Here is a 24,029-nt window from a genome sequence, read left to right on the forward strand (position 1 = left end):
GTCAAGGCAGGAGGTTCCTGGTGTGTGCCCCGTGGATGGGGATAGTGTTCTTGTCCAGAATTATTCTTCTGTCTCACAGATTCTTCTGAGATTCAGGTTATGGAGCTGGTTAATGATTTCCAAGTTTCTGGCTCATTCCACACCAGTCTCCACATGCTTAGAACTTCCCCTTGCAGGCACAAAGTCAGACTTTAATCTTAAGAGATAATAACAGATGTCTATGATGACTCTTCAGATATATTTCAGTCTTAAAATATAGCACAGGATGATACTACTAGAGAGCCTGAAGGAAGAACTTCATATCCTAAGGAAGATAGCCAAAGCTATATTATTTTATTTTTTCTGAACAACAAAATAGCATCTGTTTTCCTCTTTGTGACTCCTTTATAAGACATACTGACTCTGATGACTGGGTAGCTCTATTTTTCTCAGAAGTTTAGTTTAAACTATACTGATATGTTCTTACTTACCATGATTTCTAGGAACTCCAACACAAGCTAAGTCATAGTTTGTGCTAATTAGTTTAATTAGTTTGACACAATCCTTTTGCACTTTGATTTCAAGTTCTGTCTGAGGAACGTGGCCTGGAAAGCAGTGTCTCTGGCACAGGTGGTTCCCTCTGGAGCCTGGGCTTGTAGAGTCCTCGCAGAGGGGATGCAGGGGAGCTCGGGGTTTCAGGGCGTTTGCACCTCACACTTTTGAGCGGGGAATGAGACAGAGTTTGTAACGGGGCGGGATCTTGCCAAACCCAATTGCAATGGGGCTGAGGTCGATATCCTTGGGGTCAACAAGTGACTTCAAGTTAAAGTGCTGCAGGATGGCGGCCAAGAGCAGGAACAGTTCCATGCGAGCCAGGCCTTCTCCAACACACACCCGCTTTCCTGGAGGTGACAAGGGCACTAAGACTCTGCTCCAGGCCAGGTAGCAGGGGGAGAGGGGGTGGGAGGAGGCCATGTGTCATGGCACCGAAGCAGAACTGGGCCCCATCTACCCACTGAACGGGGGCCCAGAGTGGATTTCAGTGTAGGAGGATCAGGGCCCCAACCACCAGCTCTCAACTGCATAAACCTGTGGTAGGTTGGGAGAATCGACTCTGCCAGTGCTCAGCCTGACATCCTAGGGGAAGAAGGGGGGCCCACGGGGAAGCCAGTGCTCTCACACTGAGGGTTACAGTTACAAAGTTGGTCACAGACCTTCCCTCACAGCACACCAAGGGGAGGGCTTCCCAGGGAGGGAAGGCAGCCCTATGACGGGTCCAGGTGACCGAGTACTAGGTTTTTCTCAGTGATCCTTGTTTAAAATTATTGAGAAGCAGGCAATATAGCTGTGAAAGAGTTCACCAAGTTCTATTAAATGAAGTATCTAAGGAGAAAAATGACTCATCCTCAACTCAATCTCAGGACTCCAGTGACAAGATGTCATCTAACCTCTCTGCACAGGGAAGAACACGCTTGGGTCAGGCTGGGGTAAGGGGCACGATGCAGATCACATGTGGAGCAGAGAGTAGGAATCAGGGACAATCCCACGGGAGGTGCTGCCTCTGAATGCTTCTTACCTGCAGAAAACGCCTTAAAATGGTCACTGTACTTGAACTTTCCATTTTCATTCAGAAAGTGCTCTGGTTTAAACTTCTCTGGTTCAGGAAACTCTTGCCTATCGTATAAGACAGAGTCCAGCGTCGGAATTACGACTGTGCCCTGGAGGGAACACAGGCCACCTTGGTCAGTCAGGTTAACATATCACAGGCTTTCATCTGGGGCCCCCAGTTGAATTTTACATTAGACAAATGGTACATTTCCAATTGGAGAAGTTTTTTGCCTAAGGGCAGATAGCAGGTGGAGTCATGACTAAATGGTGATGAGAGTTCTCATCTTCTTGGGCCAGTAGCTTCTCTGAGTGACACATGCAGGGCTGGATGGTACTGTTGTCTGTTCCTGGTTCTGGGACACACCACAGCCCTAGGCACCACCTGAGGAACCCCCTTCCCAGAAGCCCTCATTTCTGGGGTCACCAGGTCCACGCCAGGCCTGCTGGGGGAGGGGCACTCTTCAGGTAGGGATGCTGGCCCAGCCCTTAGTGTTCAGCAACACCTGCCAAGGCAGGGTGTCCTTGGCCCCATCCTGTTCCCTGGAAGGCAGCTGATCTGCTGGGTGTGCACTGCAGGCTCACATCTGACCTTGGGGATGACATATCCTCTGAACACTGTGTCCTGGGTTGCTTTGTGGAGCAGATTGGAGGGAATGAGGTCAATGAATCGCTGAATCTCATGTACCACAGCATCCAGGTAGGGCATGTCCAGCCTGTCCTTGACGGCAGGGATTCGGCTTGGCCCAATCACCCTGTCAATTTCTTCATGAAGTTTCTCTGCCAAGATATGCATGGAATAAATGCATCACTCCAAGCTGGCTCAACACCCATCCATAGACCCAGTAGATGTTTATGGAGCTTCAGATTATTGGGTAATTCACCCGCACATGTCAGCAAGAGCTAAGGTCAGTGAAGTTACGTGCCGTCTACAGCATTTACATGTCTATTTATGGACTCCATTCTCTTAGCTGGTCATGGCTAGTCCAGTGCTTGCCTCCATGCCAGGAGGAGAGGATTAAAAAGGGTCTTGGGGATTTCTAGCAGGAGGAAAACTGTATTAATTGTTACCCCAGGCTGGCTTGTTGCATGCTTCTTCGGAGTATGGAGGCGAATGGAGAGTGGAAACAGACAAGCATGTCGCACTCCTGAAGGGCCTTGGAGGAAGGATTCTGGAAGCCCCTCTCCTGGCAAAAGCAACAGCAGCCTTTGGCAGTTGCTTGGCCTTGCTAGGTTTGAGGTTAACTGTGGGCCTTTGTAATATGTTGAGAGGACTACACAGCGCCCTGCAGTATTGTAACCAAGTGAAAAAATTTCAACACATATAACAATACAGATGGTATTACTTAGCAAATGGTAAATACTTAGTAATTGGTAAATGTAAGAAGCCCTACATGGGATGCTGCACAGCACTCCAGGAAGACTGCAGTCTGGGGCGGGCGGGGAAGCCAGGGAGGTGAGGAGCATCCTCGGCTGGCTCTGCAATCTTTCTTTTCAAGAGCTCCGAGTCAGTACTCCAAAACGTTAACATGTTAAATTTGGCAATGGATGTATAGATGACTGTCATATTTATTTTCTGTCTTTTCCTCTATACTGGAAATTTGTCATAATTAATAAAATAAAACAATTTTGGAGGCTGTGGATCTCCTAGTACAGAGTGGTCAGAGCTCCTTCAAAACTGCCCCAGATGCATAGGGGCTTTGCTCTGTGGACTCTGGGCTCCTTTCCCTTACTTTTCTGTCCAATAGAAAGGTGAAGGCCTTGGAGTCAGATGGAGCAGGTCTGACCCTGGATGGGTCACATACCCATGTTCCCGAGGTAATAATTTCATGCCCTTTCACATCAGCCTTCAAGACCACAGTGTATTAAAGGGCTAATGCCCACACCTGGCACACAGCAGGAACCAAATTATTATCATCAGCAAGAGGCATGGCTGAGGTGGTGAGGAGCTCCTTGCAGTGGGGACCCCCACCGCAGCTCTGGGCAGCCCAGTGAAAGGTGGGGGGCTCCAGGCCCGAGCACTGGTGATGGCCCCTCTGCCTCCTCTTCCCTTAGTATTGGTGCTGACCAGCCTGCTAACATACAGTGCTGCTCACCTATAGGCTGCGGTGGGGGTGTTTCTAATGCCTGACGCTCTGCGCATGCAGCCCCCAAAGTCACGCCTGATCTACCCCAAGTTCACCTGGTCCAGGTGCTGGGGAGGAGCCCTGGAAAGGAGGGCTGGACCCAGGGCAGCAGGCAGACTTGCAATGCTTTACCAGAGGTTCCTTCTGTGATCCCTCTTCCAATCTGGTGAGATAAGCCAGGAGGTCTTGCTCCTCCCTCCCAGCTCTTCCTGAAAGGCTGGGTCTTAGGGTGATGAGCACATGTTCACTCTCTCATAAACAGATCATGTCCTGGAGTGGATTCTGGAAGTATGGCGTTTCTTCACTGGACTTTCTTTCGCAATCTGGGTGTGTCCGTGGGTGTGGGAGGGCTGAGTGCCAGGTGCCTGTCATGTACAAGAACACTTCCCCCAGAGCGTTCCTCCAGTGACCCCAGTGTCACTCCCTGTTTTGCAGACAGGGAGCTGAAGCCTGAATGTTCCAGGCTGAGGGACACAGGGTCTCCGTCCACGTGTGACAGCCACAATGTCCAGAGTCCTGGCCTATTACTTGTCCTACCTTCAACCTCCGGGTATTTCATGAGAATCAGGAGCCCGTATCGCAGGGTGGTGCTGGTGGTCTCTGTCCCCGCAAAGAGCAGGTCGGCCACAGTCACGGCGATGTTTTCCAAGGTGTACATAGGGTCCACACTGTGTCTTTCCTGTGGATGGGAGACAGGAACTCAATGAGGAAACATCTTCAGGTGGATGAAAAAGAGACCCTGTGTCCCTGAGCAGAGGCGCACCTGCCCGCCCTGCCCGCTCCTCGGGCCCATCCTGCACAGAACCATCAGCTCCATCGCACAGTGAGGGAACCAAGGCTCCCAGCAAAGGACTGTGGGGGCGCTGAGAGACTGGCGATCCTTCTATGCCACCAAGGGCCCTCCTGGGGGCTGAGGCCCTTCCTGGCCCTGTGCCATGACCTCCAGCAGCCCAGGGCTGACTATGGGGCTCCTGCAGGGCTGCCCTCGGCTCCTACTGCCCCCACAGCTGGGCCTTTCAGTCCCAGGAAGCAGGTTATAATGGGAAGAGGGGTGGGAGGGGGCCCAGCAGATGGAGGAGGCTCTCGGACAACTGGAGCAAGTCATACAGGGAAGCCAGGTGTGGCGCTCCAGAGCGTCCTGTGGTGCCAAGGAGAGAGAAGTGTGGCCAGTCTGGGAGGGGACCCAAGAGGATGTCAGGGAGGCTGTGTTAGGAAGGGCTGCACCCCCTGAGGTCGTGCACAATTTGGGAGTTAAGTGCTGAGGAGGAATGCTGAGGGCCTCTCCCCAGATGAGACGCAGTCATTAATTGATCAGAAGTGGTTAAAAAGCATGGGCTGGAGGAAGCCAGTGTGAAAGTCCCACTCACCCAAATCCACACCCCCTAGACAGCTTCCCCAAGAGAAGCCATCTTGTTGGTGAGCTCAACAGACAGCAGAGTGCCGCGTGGCCCAGCAGGCTGGCCGAGTGTCGATGTGTGTGGAGGTCATGCTGAAGCCAGTGCATATGTGTAAAACTGAGAGCATCAGGATGTACCCAGTGTGGGCGGCATGGACACCACAGTGCAAGTCATCATATAAATCTGAAAAAAGCACCCCCTGCCCTGCAAACCCATCTCGTAACAGCCGAGGACTCAGCTCCACCTGGTCCGGAAGCCGCGAACTGTGAGTGTACCTTGGCCATTTCTATCAGCATGGTGTCCAAGAAGCCTCGGGGGCAGCTGGGTTCCAGGGACTTCTGGTGATCCTTCACTCTTTCTAAAGCATAACTTTTTACTTCAGACACATTTTTCAGTAGCTTTCTATGGCTTCCAGGCAGGTACTGTAGGTAGTCTGAGAAATTATTATAAAGCTAGAAAGAGAGGGATGAAAGGAGAGAATTTTCTTACTATACACATTTTTTCTGGATGCAATAGCATTTTGTGTGCCAGGATAATAACCTTCTCCAAACCCAAATTTATGGCTGTCAATATTGTATTATTTGGAACATTTTGGCTAAAAGTATCTTTTTGGGCACCACTCTATGAGTGCCGTGTGAGTTCTGTGGTGGGAACGCGAGCACGTAGGCAGAGGTACTGCCTGTCTAGTGAGGATCAATTTAAAGAGGAAAACAGTAAGTGTCCCAAGGCTAGCTAGGTGGAACCACGGACTCCATGGAAGTCTCCAGAAGGAGCGTTCATGGTATCTAGTCTTGTGTGCCCATCTGTCCACACACACACAAGTGACCCTTCTTATCCTTTTCCTGCTGTAAACCATCAAATTGAAGCAAGGTGCAAAACAGGCAGAAGCGAGGAGAGTGCTTCACCTGGATCCAGGGGCTGCTGAGCAGGTAGAAGTTCTCGTTGAACAGACTCATCAGCCTCAGGCTCGTCTGATCTTTATAGTCAAAGCGTTTGTGGAAGAGGATGTCAGAGATGACATTGTAAGGTGCAAAGCCGACGACAAACGTGGGGTCAAAGGGCTGGCCTGGAAAACAGGGGCGTTGAGAGGGCGCGTGCTGTGGGCCCGGCAGGAGGGGCATTTCCAGTCTTGTGAGGAGACACTCTAGAACCGTGAGAATTCTTGGGACGTGGTGGAAGTGTGAGCCGCTTGGGTTTTCCTTACTTGTCAGTGATTCAGGACACACCAGCTACACGCTCGGTGATCACCTTACCCCCAGGATCAGAGGGGAAACCGCCGTGTGAAGTGGTGTCTGTGGGCTGACGTTGGAGGAGGGTGGGTGTGAGCCCCAGGCTGTACGCACCCTGGGTCTTCCTGAGCACCTCCAGCAGGAAGTGGGCCTCCCTCTGGATCCGCTGCTCATTGCCCTGTTTTCCCATCCCTAAGTCACGGAGGGTGGTCAGCGAGAACCGTCGGGTGTCCCGCCAGGTTGATCCATTGTTGAAAATGATCCCTAAGGAGAGGGAGCAGGAGAACCATTACCACAAACGTTTTTCTCAGGAGAAGGAGGGCAGGAGTAATGGGCTCGGCTCTGCAGGGAACACTGAGGGGCCCACTGACCACACAGGGACCAACGCTCTGCTTTGCAGGGAGGCCTTTGGTGTGGAGCCTGGTTTCCTCTGTTGCTCATGTAAGCTCCTCAGTCACAGCCTCCTTGCTTCCCTCACTATGTCTTGCGTCCCGCCACGATAGGGGGACCATGCCTGACTACCAAGAAGTGCCTCCCGCCTCTTTCCTGCCTCCTGACTAATTCCTTTGAGGCTATTTTGCTTTTGGTGATTTTTTCTTTTTTTTTAACCACCAAAACATTTCGTATTAGGGTGTGTGGCTCAGCTGGTAAAGAGTCCACCTGCACTATGGAAAACCCGGGTTCGCTTCTTGTGTTGGGAAGGTCCCCTGGAGAAGAGAAAGGCTCCCCACTCCAGTATTCTGGCCTGGAGAATTCCACGGACTGCATAGTTCCCGGGGTCACAAAGAGCCGGCCAGAACTGAGCAACCTTCGCGTGAGAGTAGCAGCACAGCCAATTAACACCACTGTGATGGTTGCAGATGAACAGCGAAGGGACACAGCCACACGTATGTTTCCATTCTCTGAAAATCCCCTTCCATCCAGGCTGGCACGTAACATTGCTTTCAGTCATTTTTGACCCTCATGTTACAGATGCCTCGACTTGCACTTTGTGGCTTCACAGCAAGTCCTTACTAACATCCAAGGCTACAGCCAGCAGACCTCGAGATGTGGGAAGCCCTCAAGCTGCTTCCCGCCTGCATGTCCAGGTCTGAGGAAGGCCGTGGCCCCAGTCTTTCCTGAAGGAAGTCTGGCCAGGCCTGAGAGGATACCTGGATGGCCTGCAGAGGAAGCACCAGAGGGGCTGGGAGAAGAGGTGTGTGATCCAAGGAGGCAGCCACGCAGACAAGCCCACGGATGGAGAGCATGACCACTGACGGGTGTGTGGGCATTGAGGAGGCCCATTTACAGATACTCTTCACCAAGTTAAAAGTACAGGTAGGACTGAGCTCAGGGTCATGCACTCAGGTGTCCTGGCACCGATTCCTGTGGGGCATTGTATAATGGACCAAGTGGAAGCTGGGTATGCAGCAGAGCAGCCCAAGAGGGCACCTAGGGAAGGGACATTCCAAACTCATGGGTGTCTACTCCCTCAGCCTGGCTAGGCCCGGCAGCTCTGGCCCTCCACGTTGCTGGCCCAGGACACAGGGTGGAGAAGCAAGGATGCCAGGGGTCAGGGGGTGTGTGCTGAGGAGGCTGGAGAACGGGGCAGAGGCTGTGCCCCAAGGCCTAAGGGGCTGCGGCGCTAGAGGAAAGGCAGGGAGGAGAGGCGCTGGGGGCCGCTCTGAAGAGCACGTGGTGAGGAGAGGAGGTGGCTGAGGACGGAGGGGCAGGGAAGAAGGGAGTTTAAAAATGTTTTGGGGAGAATTGTGTAGAAAGAAAAGAAGATACAGAAAAATGTAAGAAGAGACAAAGAGAAAGAGAGATACAGAGGCAGAGATGGTGAGCCACAGAGACATGCAGATAAAGAGACAGATCCCAGAGGAGCGCCATTGTTTGGGACCAAACAGGCAGAAACGGAGGCAAGGAAGCGCCCCTTCCAGAGCCTCGCAGACTGACTGAAATGATGGGCGGCCCTCTCAGCACATTGACACGCAGCTGCTGCTCCATACTATGGTAACCGAGACCATTCACGTCATTGTTCCTGGGGACCACAGACCTGTTCCAATGGCTGGCTGATGTGCAGGGTCAGCCCCAGGCCGTGTGGACATGCAGTGCGTGTCCCACAGTGTGGCACAGGCAGGACGCAGTCAGGCGCCTTGTGTCCCAGCCGCAGGACGGGGAAGCCGGCTCTGCCTGACCACTTCCAGGGGCACGTGACTTGCACCAGGCCTCCCTGAGCCCCCCTGACCATGGTAAAGCTCTTTGACTCCAGAACTCCTGCCCTCCCAGGGCTCTCCTCCAGTAAACCTCCTCTGTGTAAATGACAAAGCTTAGGTGCTTAATTTGGTTTCAGGAGCTCCTAAGAAGAAAAACAAAAGCACAGTATCTAAGACAGACAATCAAATGCCTCAGAAATGCAGACTGGAAAAATAAGGCAAGAAGTCCATATACAACTGTAAGCACATCAGTTTGGAAATTCTCCATAAAATGAGTTTTCCAGAAGCTCATCACCAAAATTGACTCAGGAAGAAGTGAGGGTTCCAAGTTTTGTGGTAGAAGGGATGCTGTTTCACACTAATCTGCTTTAGAATCTCACTTAAACACCAGAGAGCAAGCAGCCAAGGACAAGCGGCTGAGGTCGGAGGACAGCAGGGGCCAGGAGCCCTCAGAGCTGGGAGGGCAGGAGGGGCACCCCCACCAGCCAGTGTCCCCAGCCCTCCCAGGACCTCCCAGGAGATGCAGATGGTAGAGTCTGAAGTCAGGACTCTGGAAAATACTCCAATAAAGACCAGTTAGATCCCCAGGCCTTCTCCCCTGCATAGGGAACTCTTGAGTCTGGAGCCTGGGGACTGGGAGAGGCAGAGGAAAGAGGGGTCACAGGGACATCTCAGCGCCCTCTTCCTGATCTAAGAACAGCCCCGGGTGGGACATCAGAGGCCCCCTCAATAGACAGGTGGGTGCCATTCGTGGGTGAGGGACCTCAGTAGATGGAGCCCCAACACCCTGGAGCAGTTGAAGCTGTGAGTGGAAACAGCTCCCGGGAGAGACTGGGGACCCAGGGAGGCGGAAAGGTCTGTGGAGGCAGGCACTGCTGGGCCAGACAGCAGAAGCAGCTTCCTCTGGCCTGTTTCTCTATGAATATGTCTGTCTTGCTGGTCAGTGGGTGGATGTTCCAGGTCTTGTCCACTCTGGTGTGCAAGGTTCAAGCTTTCATCAAAACACGCAGAGCAATGACTGAATGAACCAATCATCCCCTGACTTGTCTGTGGGTCACATCACCTTTCTGTCTTCAGCAAGTTGTTACTGTCACTTCAGGGCCTCCCCCAACACCCCCCCAGCACCCCAACCCCGAGTGGGACACACCATTGTTCTTGTGCTCCTGGAACCCAGGGTTTTCTCCTCTGCCAGAAAACTCGTTCTTGTAGTCAAGCAGGACCTCCTTCACGGGCTTGTAGCCATGCACGACCACGGCACGCTGAGAGCCCAGGTACAGGGTGAACACCGGCCCGTACCTCTCTGCCAGCTGCGGAGACCAACAGGCCGTGGGGTGAGCCGCGCTGCCTCCAAGGGGAGGCCCATGCTTTAACGTGATCCCCAAGGCCACTGTTGTTGACCAGGAGAACCCAGAGCAACCTGGGGAAGGCCCTCCCCACTGCGGCTTCTTCCACAGGCAGCGCATCCCGGTGCAGGCACGCTTGGCCACGCACCGGGCTGCACCTCGTTCCCCTCCCTCCCAGACACAGTTAAGTCGGAAGGCCTGGCTGATTCCTCGCGTCCTCCTGAGGTCTCTCCGCGTGACTGCCCCCACCACCTCCAGTCTGCTGTTCCTAGTCAAGGTCCTGGACCCTACAATGCTGTTGGACACCCTGGATCTGAACTGTCCAGAGTCCCCAAGCCCGTCTTCCCCCCTGGAGCGTGACGCTCATCAGTGCCTTGTAAAGTGGCTCTGTGCCCTAGGACACTCTTTTGTTAACTCTTTTAATAGATTCATCAACGCATTTAGCTTCTAGAGTTATGAGCTCATTCACTGGTCACAACAAATGCAGTAAGAGGTGTGTGTAGGGGTCAAACACCTCACTTTTCCTCCTGTTCTTTGGCACCTAAGGAGAGCTGCAGACTGATGCCCAGCCGGTGTGCATCAGGTGTCAGCGCAGGTCCCTCCTTGCACAGCAGCGGCCACAGCCACACCGGGCTGCCAAGCCACCCAACGACAAGGCAGTTAGCACTGCTCAAGCAGGGCCTCTGGTTAACCATGACCAGTGCCCACTGAGCAGCATGCGCAAGCTGCATCGGTAGCATAACATTTGGATTATCACTCTTGGGTGGTATTGGTAATTCAGTTGATTCACAACAAGCTGGTATTGAATTATTATTTGTCTGAGAGTGAGTTGAATGCACACATATTACATCTAATTTCTGAATTCTCCCCCCTCAGATCAACAATATTTCTCTTACCCTGGTGAAGGATTTGGGAATGTTCTTAATATCCAGTTGTAAAAGATTCCCGATGATGGGCAGTGGGAAAGGGCCAGGGGGCAGTTTCCAGCTGCTGTAGATGTGCTTCCAGATGGAGATGAACAGCAGGGTGGCCATCCACACCAGCAGGGCGACCGTGACGCCCAGGGCGGCCATGGTGCCCTTGGGGGATCTGCCGACTTTGAGGATGCTCCCATGGAGAGGCAAAGCTTTTATAATGCATTCTTGAGAAGGAGGGTGAGCAGCTGACCAATGCCACCTTCCTTATCCCCCAGCCCAAGACATTAGTTTATTATTAGCTGCTGTTGGCCATCATTTCAAAGGTTGATCCCTTCAGTGGCAACTCATTAGAACTTTATCCGGGAACCCACATGGCCATGCCTGGGCTCTGCTAACACTGGCTGCTGACACCTGCACCAGTGTCAGTAAACACAGCATCCAGGGGAGCTCCATCAGCCCATAGGTCAGAGTGTGGGGTGGGGGCCTGTCCTCCCTTTGGCATTGGGTGGACAAGGAGGAGTAAGGTCCTATTTACATGGGTTTGTTTCTGATAGGATTTATGTAAGGCAACATCAATTCTGTGCCGATCATTTCCATATCAAAGTGCCTGACCTCCTGGTGCAATTCTCAACCCCTGAGCAAGAGTTTTGTCTGAGCAGCCCCAATGGTACTGAATCACCAGCAGCCAAACTCCTGGCCAGAGAAGAAAAATTCAGCACCCGAATGTTAGTCCACTTTGTCAAATCAACTGGCAGATTCAGTAGAGGGGAAAAAAGAAGAGTTGACCCATTGTGAAAACGTTAATCTCTGACTATTAAAAAAGGTACATGTTCATTATAGAAAATTGGGGGATAATTACTGTTTAGAAGCATTTTGTCAAATTCTAAAATCAAAAATATTAGAATTTTTATTGTGTATGTTAAAATCAATGAGCTGAGTAGACTTTGTGTTTTAAAATGTCCTATATTTATTTGTGCAGGACACCACAGAGCTCCAAATTGCTTCTTTTATAATGTTCTGGGTATTTTACAGAGGTTTTCTGTGTGATTTAATTCTGTCCTCTATCTGGTGACATAGGAAGATCTTAATTAACAGGTTCTAATTTTATACTTTTGAATAAGTGATCCATCTCTATGTACAATACGAAATATGAAGGAAAAAAGAACAAAAATCACCTCTGTAGGGGTGTAGCTCAGTGGTAGAACATGTGCTTTGCATATACTTAAAACTGAGGCTGCATTCCACACACTGACTTCTAAACCACTCTCCCTCCCAGTCTATTAGCAGTGTCCCTTGATCTGTACTCAGAACTACAGCCATGTTACTGGTGTCTGACTTGTATCTCCCTGTGCTGTGCAGGGGCGTTGACGTTGGCGGGAGTCTAGGGCCTGTTTTGTGCCCGTGGGCTGGTGGGCTGAGGGCCCTGTCGAGGTGCGTGTGCTCGGTCATCCCCCCCCCCAGGGGCTGATGTGGGATGGCAGGGCCCCGTCCCCAGCATGGAGAGAGAGCCACCTTGACCCCTCTGTCCTCTTCTTCCACCCTGCCAGGCAGATGTGTCCACACAGCATTTTTTTTTTTTTTTTGGTTTGTCCTTCCTGTTGGTGCTGGAGGGTCAGGAAGGGTCAGCCTTCCTTGGGGCTCCAGTTCAAGCCCTGACAGGTGGGCATGAGGACAGGACGTGTGTGAGGCAAACCAGGCCCCATGGCTCCCACAGGCCAAAATAACTGCACGTGGCAGCTCATCTGAGTGTGTGCATCCTGGAAGGGGCCTAAGGGCGGTGCAGGGGAGCCTAGGCCTCCTGGGGTGCAGCACGTGCTCTGGGGCCAGGCCCCGCTATTCCAGGTCCTCTGTGGAAATGCTCTGGGACGGCCAAGCAACAAATTCTAAATGCAGGCACAGATGTCTGTATAAGGTAATGAAATTTTTGAGTATATCTTTTCAGAAGAAAGTCTTTTCTATTTGTCTTATATCTCATTCAGGTGCCTGCATCATCTCAAACAATGTTGACTAATCGGGATGACAGAGGTGGCCTCGCCCTTGCCTGGCAGGAATGGGTACTTCTCCATCAAGTGTGTGGTTGATTGGTTGTGGCAAAAAGGCAACCATATTGGGACAATGTTCTTCTTTCTCTAGTTAACAAGGAGTATTTAGCAGGGATGGGTATTGAGATAGTAAAATACCTTTTTAACCGAGACAGTCCTAGGACTTTTCTTTTTAAATCTGCTGGTACGATGCTGGATGAACACACTGTTTCATGTACGCGCAGTCTTGCAGCTCTGCTTCCCAACCAGGAGTGTCGTGGAGCCACACTTCTTTACGTGCTGATGCTTCAACTTGCTGAACAGTAGCTTTAGTAGTTTTGCATCTACATCCATAGGTAAAATTGGGCTTCAGATTCTCATGTCTTATCATGTTCTTCTATTAGAGTTGTGCTAACTTTGGAAACAATTGAAATTATCTTCATCTTTTTCTATTGTCCGGGATACTTTAGAAATTATTTTAAAAGTTTTTGTTTGTTTATTTATTTTTGGTTTCGCTGGGTCTTCGTTGTTACACGCAGGTTTCTCTGGTTGCGGTACACAGGCTTCGCACCGTGGCAGCTTGTCTTCTTACGAAGCACAAGCTTTAGGCTCACGGGCTTCGGCAGCTGCAGCACAGGGGCTCATTAGCTGCGCCTGTGGGCCCTGGAGCGTGGACTCGGAAGTTGTGACCCATGGGCTTAGTTGCACCACAGCAGGCGAAATCTTCACAGACAGGGATTGAACCCATGCCCTCTGCACTAGAGGTAGATTCTTATCCACTGCACCACCAGGGGAGTCCCTGGGATACTTTAAATTGTTAGGGAATTAACTGGACTTTGAAACTTTGAGAGAAATCACAAGTAAAACAATATGTAAAGGACTTACTGAAATTGTTATTCAGTCACTAAGTCCTGTCCAACTCTTTGTGACCCCATGAACTGCAGCACACCAGGCTTCCCTGTCCTCAAGCATCTTCCAGAGTTTGCTCAAACTTATCTCCATGAGTCGGTGATGCCACCCAACCACCTCATCCTCTGTTGTCCCCTTCTCCTTGTGCCTTCAGTCTGTCCCAGCATCAGGGTCTTTTCCAATGAGTCAGCTCCTCCTATCGAGTGGCCAAAGTATTGCAGCTTCAGCTTCAGCATCTCAGTCCTTCTAGTGAATATTTAGGGCTGATTTCCTTTAGGATTGACTAGTTTGATCTCCTTGCTGTCCAAGGGACCCTCAACAGTCTTCTACAGCACCACAACTAGAAAGCATCCATTTTTCAGCACTCAGCTTCTTTATGGTCCAACTCTCACATCTGTACATGACTACTGGAAAAAACATAGGTTTGACTATGGACCCTTGCCAGCAAAGTAATGTCTCTACTTTTTAATAAGATTTTGGAGCCCAAGAAAAGAAAATCTCTCACTGTTTCCATTTTTTCCTCATCTATTTGCCATGAAGTGATGGGACCAGATGCCGTGTTCTTCGTTTTTTAATACTGTTTCAAGCCAGCTTTTCCACTCTTCTTTTTCACCCTCATCAATAGTCTTTACTCCTCTTCACTTCCTGCTATATGAGTGATATCATCTGCATATCTGAGGTTGTTGATCATTCTCCCAGCAATCTTGATTCCAGATTGTGGTTCATCCAGTCCAGCATTTTGCATGAGGTTATTGAAGTTAAACAATTATTTATAAAGATTACAATTATCATCTCAATTAAGAAAGTAAGACAAAACTTTTCCTTTATGGTTTTTGGAATTTAGATCATGCTTGAAAAGAACTCCATTTTGAGATTACCAAATGTTTACGTTATACTGTTGTCTCTGTTAATTGCTTTTTAATCATGTCTTAGAGTACATCAAGGCTGTATATTGTCACCCTGCTTATTTGACTTATATGCAGAGTACATCATGAGAAACACTGGGCTGGAAGAAGCACAAGCTGGAATCAAGATTGCTGGGAGAAATATCAATAACCTCAGATATGCAGATGACACCACCCTTATGGCAGAAAGTGAAGAAGAACTAAAGAGCCTCTTGATGAAAGTGAAAGAGGAGAGTGAAAAAGTTGGCTTAAAGCTCAACATTCAGAAAACTAAGATCATGGCATCTGGTCCCATCACTTCATGGCAAATAGATAGGGAAACAATGGAAACAGTGACAGACTTTATTTTGGGGGGCTCAGAAATCACTGCAGATGGTGACTGCAGCCATGAAATTAAAAGACGCTTACTGCTTGGAAGGAAAGTTATGACCAACGTAGATAGCATATTAAAAAGCAGACATTACTTTGTCAACAAAGGTCCGTCTAGTCAAGGCTGTGGTTTTTCCAGTAGTCATGTATGGATGTGAGAGTCGGACTATAAAGAAAGCTGAGTGCCAAAGAATTGATGCTTTTGAACTGTGGTGTTGGAGAAGACTCTTCAGAGTCCCTTGGAATGCAAGGAGATCCAACCAGTCCATCCTAAAGGAGATCAGTCCTGGGTGTTCATTGGAAGGACTGATGTTGAAGCTGAAACTCCAATACTTTGGCCACCTGATGCAAAGAGCTGACTCATTGGAAAAGACCCTGATGCTGGGAAAGATTGAGGGCAGGAGGAGAAGGGGATGACAGAGGATGAGATGGTTGGATGGCATCACCGACTCAATGGACATGAGTTTGGGTAAATTCCGGGAATTGGTGACGGACAGGGAGGCCTGGCGTGCTGCAGTTCATGGGGTCGCAAAGAGTCGGACATGACTGAGCGACTGAACTGATGATGAACTGAATCATGTCTTGTCATTTCTAAGTTAGGGTTAGTGTGCTGATTTTTCACATTATAATCATATTTTATTAAAAGATGCTTTATTTGAAAAGTTACTTTGATACATTCAATCCACATTAAAACTGGTGATTTGTCTTTTACTGAATTGTACTTTTTAGCAGCATAAACATATTTTTGTCCCTTTTGATAATTATCACCAAGTATTTTCTTTTGTTTGTCCCAGCATTTTAAGTATCTCTATGTCATGTTGTCCTTGAGAAATGCATCTACCATCCTATAGCTTTGACATAACTAAAAATTTTTCTTTTTAACAGGAGAATCACGTTTCTTGTGACTGCTGGTGAATATGGCTTAATGGTATATATCCTTCCCTATCACTTGCTGAGTTTGTCATATTTTGTTTGTTCCTTTTCTTCCTTGATGCTTTGATGTATTTGTGTCCTGTTGATATTCTACTAATGATTACCTTTAAGTCTAAAACTACATAGACTTATTAACCTGAGGAGTTAATCAATATCATTTAATCTGAGCAAAAAGAGACCTTTAGCATACTTTTCTTATCTATTTTCCAAGCAATGGATCTTCCCTGGTGGCTCAGAAGGTAAAGCGTCTGCCTGTAATGCAGGAGACGCAAGTTCGATCTCCGAGTTGGGAAGATCCCCTGGAGAAGGAAATGGTAACCCACTCTAGTACTCTTGCCTGGAAAATTCCATGGACTGAGGAGCCTGGTAGGCTATAGTCCATGGGGTTGCAAAGAGTCGGATGTGACTGAGCGACTTCTCTTTCTTTCTTTATTCCTTTCTTTCTTTTCCAAGCAATACACCACTCCTTCCCAAATGTTAGGAAGTTTAGTTTCATAACACTAGCTTTAGATTTGTCCAAATGTATTTTCTTCTGTTTTTGTAAGTCAACTTTTACAATTGCATGAATATTTATAGCCATCTTATCAAGTCAGTATTTGCATTTAAATATCCACTTTACTGGTCTCTTTGCCTGCTAATTCTACATCATATCCTGTATTTCTTGGATTCCTGCTCCTTGAAGTGTAAATTTACACTCAGCCAGGGCTTCTGGGGAGAAGATGGAGGACACGTTTGGAATATCCAGTGAGCCTTTTCCCCACAAGACAGCTGCTGGGCTGTGGCCTCTCCCCACAGGCTCCTTGACCTTCCTCCATGGGCCAAGTTCCTCTGAGCAGTAGATTCAGTGGCAACAGTACTTTCTATCAGGTTGATGTAATGCACTGGTTCTCCCTTCCCTCCTACTCACAGGAAGGACATATAGCTATCCCCAAATTTCCTTAAGAGGCAACCCAGCAGTCATGAATCCTTAGACCAAAGAGGTGAAAAGTACAATATTACTTCTCTGGGTGCCCAAAAGGCAATGGATAAGCAAGATGGGAGTGAAATAGAGACTGAGTTGAAAATATGCTCAAAGAGTTGCTTTAGGGAAGCTCTCCTGAAAATTCCCTCTTACTTTGTATGTAAAAGGATCAAGAACAGACAAATAAAAATGTGGGCAGCCAAGTATGTAATATTTAATGCACTCTGGGCTAAAAAGAATGACCTTGACAAAAGCCAAAATCTCTTCCAAGTTAAACAAAAGCAGAGAACACACAATTTCCCAGGTACAAAGGGCCAGCTGGCTTGGACCAGGAACAAAACTCTTCACATCAAAGGGCTGGGGAGCTTAAGCAATGTGCTCTCTTATCTGTCCCTGGTTCTACCTTCATCTCACAGCTGCTGTTTAAGATCGTGGATCAAGCAAAACTGTTTGCTTGTGTGCAGAAGTTTTAACCCACCAGGTGGAGGAAGGGGCCCTCCTGGATTCCAGGGGTGTGGCTGCAGCTTTCTAAGACTCCAAAGGCGATGCCAGCACAGAGCAGTGGGGAATGGCCAGAGGGGTCGGTGGGGGAGCGGGCAGTGCGAGGTTGATATGACAAGAGAAGAATCTGCTGAGGACAGTGGTGGCTGTGGAAGGAGGATGGACTCAGAGTGGGGACCAGCCATTGTAAGACCCACCAGAGGGCACCAGACAGAGGAAAAAGGGAAAACACCGCCTGAAGCGATTGTCCTTGGTTACACACAGACGTCACCAGATAGATGGTCGATACCAAAATCCAACTGATATATTCTTTGCAGTTGAAGATGGAGAAGCTCTATACAGTCAGCAAAAACAAGACCAGGAACTAACTGTGGCTCAGATCACGAACACCTTATTGCAAAATTCAGGTTTAAATTGAAGAAAGTAGGGAAAACCACTAGACCATTAGGGTATGACCTAAATCAAATCCCTTAAAACTACACACTGAAAGTGACAATTAGATTCAAGGGATTAGATCTGATAGACAGAGCGCCTGAAGAACTATGGACAGAGGTTCGTGACATTGTACAGGAGGCGGTGATCAAGACCATCCCCAAGAAAAAGAAATGCAAAAAGGCAAAATGGTTGTCTGAGGAGGCCTTACAAATAGCTGAGAAAAAAAGGGATGCTAAAGGCAAAGGATAAAAAGAAAGATATACCCATCTGAATGCAGAGTTCCAAAGAATAGCAAGGAGAGATAAGAAAGCCTTCCTCTGTGATCAATACAAAGAAATAAAGGTAAACAATAGAATGGGAAAGATTAGAGATCTCTTCAAGAAAATTAGAGATACCAAGTGGACAGTTCATGCAAAGATGGGCACAATAAAGGACAGAAACAGTATGGAACTAACAGAAGCAGAAGATATTAAGGAGGTGACAAGAATACTCAGAAGAACTGTACAAAAAAGATTTTCATGACCCAGATAATCACCATGGTGTGATCGCTCACCTAGAGCCTGACATCCTGGAATGTGAAGTCAAGTGGGCCTTAGGAAACATTGCTATGAACAAAGCTTTTCTAAATCCAACTTATATATCTTCAAGTTCTCAGTTCATGTACTGCTGAATCCTAGCTTGAAGGATATGGAGCATTACCTCACTAGCATGTGAAATGAGTGCTATTGTACAGTAGTTTGAACTTTGTTTGGCATTGCCTTTCTTTGGGATTGGAATGAAAGCTGAGTTTTTCCAGTCCTGTGGCTACTGCTGAGTTTTCCAAATTTGCTGGCATATTGAGTGCAGCACTTTCACAGCATCACCTTTTTGGGTTTGAAATAGCTCAGCTGGAATTCCATCACCTCCACTAGCTTTGTTCATAGTGAGGCTTCCTAAGGCCTACCTGACTTCACATCCCAGGATGTCCGGCTCTAGGTGAGTGATCACACCATCATGGTTATCCAGAGCATTAAGCAGGGGATGGTTAGAGTGAACGTCAGCATTTCAGGAATCAGTGAACTAAAATGACCAGGAATCGGAAAACCTAATTCAGTGACCATTATATCTACTGCTGTGGGCAAGAATCCCTTAGAAGGAATGGAGCAGCCCTCATAGTCCACAAAAGAGTCCCAAATGTAGTACTTGGGTGCAGTCTCAAAAATGACAGGATGATCTTGGTTCATTTCCAAGACAAACTATTCAACATCACAGTAATTCAAGTCTATGCCCCAACCACTAATGCCAAAGAGGCTGAAGTCAAATGGTTCTATGAAGACCTACAAGACCTTCTAGAACAAACACCAAAAGAAGATGTCCTTTTCATCACAGGGGATTGGAATGCAAAAGTAGGAAGTCAAGAGATACCTGGGGTAACAGGCAAGTTTGGCCTTGCAGTACAGAGTGAAGCAGGACAAAGGCTAAGAGAGTTTTGCTAAGAGAATGCACTGGCCAGAGCAAGCACTCTCTTTCAACAACAGAAGAGATGACTCTACACATGGATACCACCAGATGGTCAATGCTGAAATCAGATTCATTATTACATTCTTTGCAACAGAAGAAGGAGAAGTCAGCCAAAACAAAGCCTGGAGCTGACTGTGGCTCAGATCATGAGCTCCTTATTGTATAATTCAGACTTAAATTGAAGAAAGTAGAGAAAACCACTAGGCCATTCATGTATGAATGATAATCATATCCCTTATGATTATACAGTGGAAGTAACAAATAGATTCAAGGGATTAGATCTGATAGAGTGCCTGAAGAACTATGGATAAAGTAACACTGTACAGGCAGTGATGACCAAAACCATCCCAAAGAAAAATGCAACAAGGCAAAACGGTTGTCTGAGGAGACCTTAAAAATAGCTGAGAAAAGAAGAGAAGACAAAAGGAGAGATACAGCCAACTGAATGCAGGGTTCCAAAGAATAGCAAGGAGAGAAAAGAAAGCCTTCTTAAGTGAACAATGAAAAGAAATAGAGGAAAACAGTAGCATGGGAAAGACTAGAGATCTCTTCAAGAAAATTAGAGATACCAAGGGAACATTTCATGCAAAGATGGGCTCAATAAAGGATAGTAACGGTAAGGACCTAACAGAAGCAGAAGAGATTAAGAAGAGGTGGCAAGAATACACAGAAGAACTGAACAAAAAATGCCTTAATAACCCAGATAAGCATGATGGTGTGGTCACTAACCTAGATATTTTAACTGCTAAGTTGAAAAGAATGTACAAGGAATGCCTAATGTAAATTAAGGTATAAAAACATAATCCACACCAAGCAATCCACTGCTAACCAGAACTGCCACATCCCCTCCACCTGCATCTGCCTGCCTATCCCCATGCCTCCCTTCTGAGGTGACCACTGCCCCAAACTTCCCTTCTAATTTTCTCGATAGTTTTATTTCTTGTACTGCTTCATTTCTTACTTTTGTGTTTCTAGACATGATTCCATCATAACCTCTATGCAGCTTGTGAGCTGCAGGTGCCAGTTAGTGACCAGGGAGGTCCACTATCCCTCAGATCATTCCCATGTTTCTGCTGCTGCAAAGAGTGTTGTTCAGACCATTTTCACGCATGCTTCCTGGAACACTTTGCAAGAGCATCCCTAGGTCAGGTGTATCAAGGGCTACATGATCCATGACACCATGTGACTTCTAAGCATGTGAACTTATGTCATCTGGTCCCATAACTTCATGGCAAATAGAAGGGGAAAAGGTGGAAGCAGTGACAGATTTTCTTTTCTTGGGCTCGAAAACCACTGTGGATGGTGTCTGTGGCCATGACATTTGAAGATGATGGCTTCTGGGCAGGAAAGCTGTGTCAAATCTGAGTGCTAAGTTGCTTCAGTTGTGTCTGATTCTGTGTGACCCCATGAACTATAGCCTGCCAGGCTCCCCTGTCCATGGAATTCTCCAGGCAGGAATACTGGAGTGGGTTTTCATGCCCTTCTCCAGGGGATCTTCCCAACCCAGGGATCTAACCTGTGTCTCTTCTGTCTCCTGTATTGGCAGATGGGTTCTTTACCACGAGCACAACCTGTTAAAAAGCAAAGACATCACTTTGCCGACAAAGGTCCATATAGTCAAGACTATGTTTTTTTTTTCCAGTAGTCATGTATGGATGTGAGAGCTGGACAATAAAGAAGGCAGAGCACTGAAGAACTGATGCTTTCAAACTGTGGTGCTGGAGAAGACTCTTGAGATTCCCTTGAAAAGTAAGGCAATCAAACCAGCCAACCTTAAAGGAAATCAACCCTGAATGTTCAATGGAAGGACTAATGCTGAAACTGAAGCTCCAATATTTAGGGTGCCTAATGCGAACAGTTGACTCATTGGAAAAGACACTGATGCTGGGAAAGATTGAAGGCAGAAGGAGAAGAGGGTGACAGAGGATGAGATACTTGGATGGCATCACCGATCAATGGACATGAACCTGGGCAAACTCTGGGAGATGGTGAGGGACAGAGAAGCCTGGTGCTGCAGTCCATGGCGTCGGGAAGAGTTGGACATGACTTAGCAACTGAACAGCAACAAAAACTCTTATCAGCTGTCCAAGTGGTCCTGTCCATTTGCAACACTAAGTACTAATGGACTTTTTAATGTTTACCATCTAACAGGCACAAAATGGTCGTCAATCCTGGTCCCAATGTGCATTTCTCTGATTATGAATGAAGTAGAGAATCTCTTTATGTTTATTCATCAAACTGGTATCTTCTTTTGTAAAATGCCTACTCGTGTACTTACTCTTCTTTTGTGGTTTCTTTCTCTCTTTGTCTGTGGGAATGTATATGTGTCCTAGTTAATGATCCATCTAAAGTTTTATGTATCGCAATGATTTTTCCTTCTCTTTGGGCTATGTTTTCACACTATTTGTCGAATTTTTCTTATAAACAGATACTTTAAAATTATCAGTCTTTTATTTTGGAATTAGCACTTTTTTGACTTTAAAATCTGTCTTTGCCCTAGAAAGATCAGAAGGCTAGTTGCCATTTTTAAAGTTCTACCTTTCATATTTACATATTAGGTCATGTGGAACTGATTTTTGCATGTGGTAGGGGCTAAGGATAAAATTTGTTTTTCCCATATAGATATTAATCATCCCGGGACAGTTAACTAGGCTTTATGGTTCCTACATGTAATTTGAACTGTGGTGCACAGATTGATGCTGTCTGTGAATGGTTTGCTCTGTCTGAGCGGAAACCAGGACAGAAACTGAGAGGAAGTAGAGTTTCCTCAACTCAGGAACAGGACTTCTCAGGCCCACACCCTCTCTGTTATTTTTCATCCCTTCCTTAGAAAATGTTAAGTTTCTCCACTACTAAGTCTAAGCCATGGACAGCCAGAAAACAGTCACTTCTACTGTTGAACAGAAAGAGTTCCAGGTAAGGCTGACCACACAGGCTCCCCTACTCTGGGGGTAAACCATGGGCCTCTCCAACCTCATATCCCCAGGCTGTGATGCAGCTGGCATCCAGCCTGCTAAGGGACCCTCCACCTGCATGCCTGCTCTGCTTCTCCAGGGCCAAGAATTCCAATCTTTCCTGGGGTGGGGAAACCACTCTTGTCTGGGCACCAGCCTCAGATTCCCCTGGGGATTTGCCTTTGGCCTCAAAAAGCCTGACTTTTTGGTTGTTGATATGAGCACTGGCATTTTATTTTAACTCCAAGCTGCACACTCACACTTTTCATTATTTCTTTGTTTTCTTCTTTCATGATATATGACCACTTTAAGACTTACTGATGTTGCCTCAATGAGAAAAGGTTTAGAATAGAAGAAAGACCGGGAATGAAACATCAATCTCCCTACATTCTCTGAAGGAAGTTTTATTTGATTGAACATGTTTATCTGAAGGGACCTATTATTGATCTATGAAACGCCAAGAACAAGAACTAAAATGTAGGGAATTCCCTGGTGGTCCAGTGGTTAGGACTTAGTGCTTTCATTGCTCTTGGCCTAGGTTCATTCTCTGGTTGAGGAACTAATTCCACAAGGTCGTGGTACAGGCAAAAAAAGAAGAAGAAGCACTAAGACGTGGCTAAAGAGACAGTCGTTACATGGATTCAAAGTAGAACCGGGGAAGGTTGAGTAAGGCCGGGTAGATTAGGGGTCAGACTGTGTGTGGCCAAGCAGAACAGGTGACAGGATGCTGAGCCCAGGTAAAACGGGGGGTAGTTCCCTGAGGCCCAGGTAGCACACGACACAGGCTGTGTGAGGCCAAGTAGAATGTGGATGAGTTATGTGGGCTCCAGGCAGATGTGGGGACAGGCTCTAAAGGCCCGGGTAAAGCAGGACCCGCCATGTGATGCCAGGTAACCAGCTGCAGGGGCAGAAGGAGGGGCTGCTGGGGAAGATGAAGGAAGCTGAAGGAGGTGGCAAGGTAACTTGAAGATCAGGAGCCAACTGTGCACTGAGGGAGGGTCTGTGCAGAGACCACAGAATGTGAGAAAATACAGCCGGTGGCCCTTTCAGCTGGAACTAGCACTGTGTGGCAGGTTGGGACAACCAAGGAAAAGCTGAGTTGAGAAGAACCTTGAGGAAGGTTTAGGGTCAGGTTCCTGGAAGCCACCCAGGGGTGGAGAGACGTTTCCCTGGATACAAGAAGGCCACCTCCCAGGACCTGGGTCTACAGCTCTGCAGCTGAGGACTTGTTGGGTGCAAAGGGCCCCAACTCAAGGGTAAGGGTACTGAGAGGATGACAGCCAGCTCTTTCTCCTCCAAGCTGGTCTCAGGGAGGCAGCCCACGGACCTCAGGGCAGAGAAGGGCTTGCACAAGTCTCCCCAGGGCATGTTTAACCTCCGTGTTCCTCAGAGAGTAGACGATGGGGTTCAGAGTGGGGCTCAGCATCGTGTAGAGCACTGCGGACACCTTGCTTCTCTCAGGGCTGTAGCTGGAGGCCGGGCTGATATAGGCACAGAACACTGCGGAGTAGTACACAGAGACCACCAGGAGGTGGGAGGAGCAGGTTGAGAAGGCCCGCCGCCTCCCTGCAGCCGAGCGCATGCGCAGGATGCTGGCGACAATGCAGCCATAGGACACCAGGGTGAGCAGGAAGTTGAGGACTCCATAGAAGGCATCAGCTAACACAGTCATGATGCTATTCACGAGTGTGGGGCTGCAGGAGAGCAGCAGGAGTGGGGGGATCTCGCAGAAGAAGTGTGCGATAAT

The 24,029-nt window shown here is 48.1% G+C and overlaps 2 protein-coding genes and 1 long non-coding RNA gene across 3 annotated transcripts in view; 1 reads left to right on the forward strand and 2 right to left on the reverse strand.

The window, feature by feature from the left end:
- Nucleotides 1-302: 302 nt before the first annotated feature.
- On the reverse strand, nucleotides 303-10,992 carry LOC104984098 (cytochrome P450 2E1). Its single transcript, XM_010833713.1, has 9 exons — nucleotides 10,774-10,992; nucleotides 9,682-9,841; nucleotides 6,451-6,600; nucleotides 6,013-6,173; nucleotides 5,383-5,559; nucleotides 4,248-4,389; nucleotides 2,177-2,364; nucleotides 1,556-1,697; nucleotides 303-881 (listed from the first exon to the last, which is right to left on the reverse strand). The coding sequence occupies exons 1-9, from the start codon at nucleotides 10,948-10,950 to the stop codon at nucleotides 691-693; spliced, it is 1,488 nt and encodes a 495-aa protein (XP_010832015.1). The 5' UTR covers nucleotides 10,951-10,992; the 3' UTR covers nucleotides 303-690.
- A 402-nt stretch (nucleotides 10,993-11,394) lies between these two features.
- LOC104984100 lies at nucleotides 11,395-21,005 on the forward strand. The gene is made up of 3 exons (XR_824710.1): nucleotides 11,395-11,617; nucleotides 15,884-15,926; nucleotides 20,971-21,005. It is a non-coding gene; the product is annotated as an uncharacterized LOC104984100 (long non-coding RNA).
- A 2,583-nt stretch (nucleotides 21,006-23,588) lies between these two features.
- Nucleotides 23,589-24,029, reverse strand: part of LOC104984102 (olfactory receptor 13A1-like) — a 1,014-nt gene continuing 573 nt past the window's right edge. Inside the window, exon 2 of the mRNA XM_010833715.1 lies at nucleotides 23,589-24,029. Coding sequence (XP_010832017.1) covers nucleotides 23,589-24,029 — 441 coding nt within the window.

This window comes from Bison bison, unplaced genomic scaffold (assembly GCF_000754665.1).
Source record: "Bison bison bison isolate TAMUID 2011002044 unplaced genomic scaffold, Bison_UMD1.0 scf7180017863875, whole genome shotgun sequence".
NCBI classification, from domain to species: Eukaryota; Metazoa; Chordata; class Mammalia; order Artiodactyla; family Bovidae; genus Bison; species Bison bison.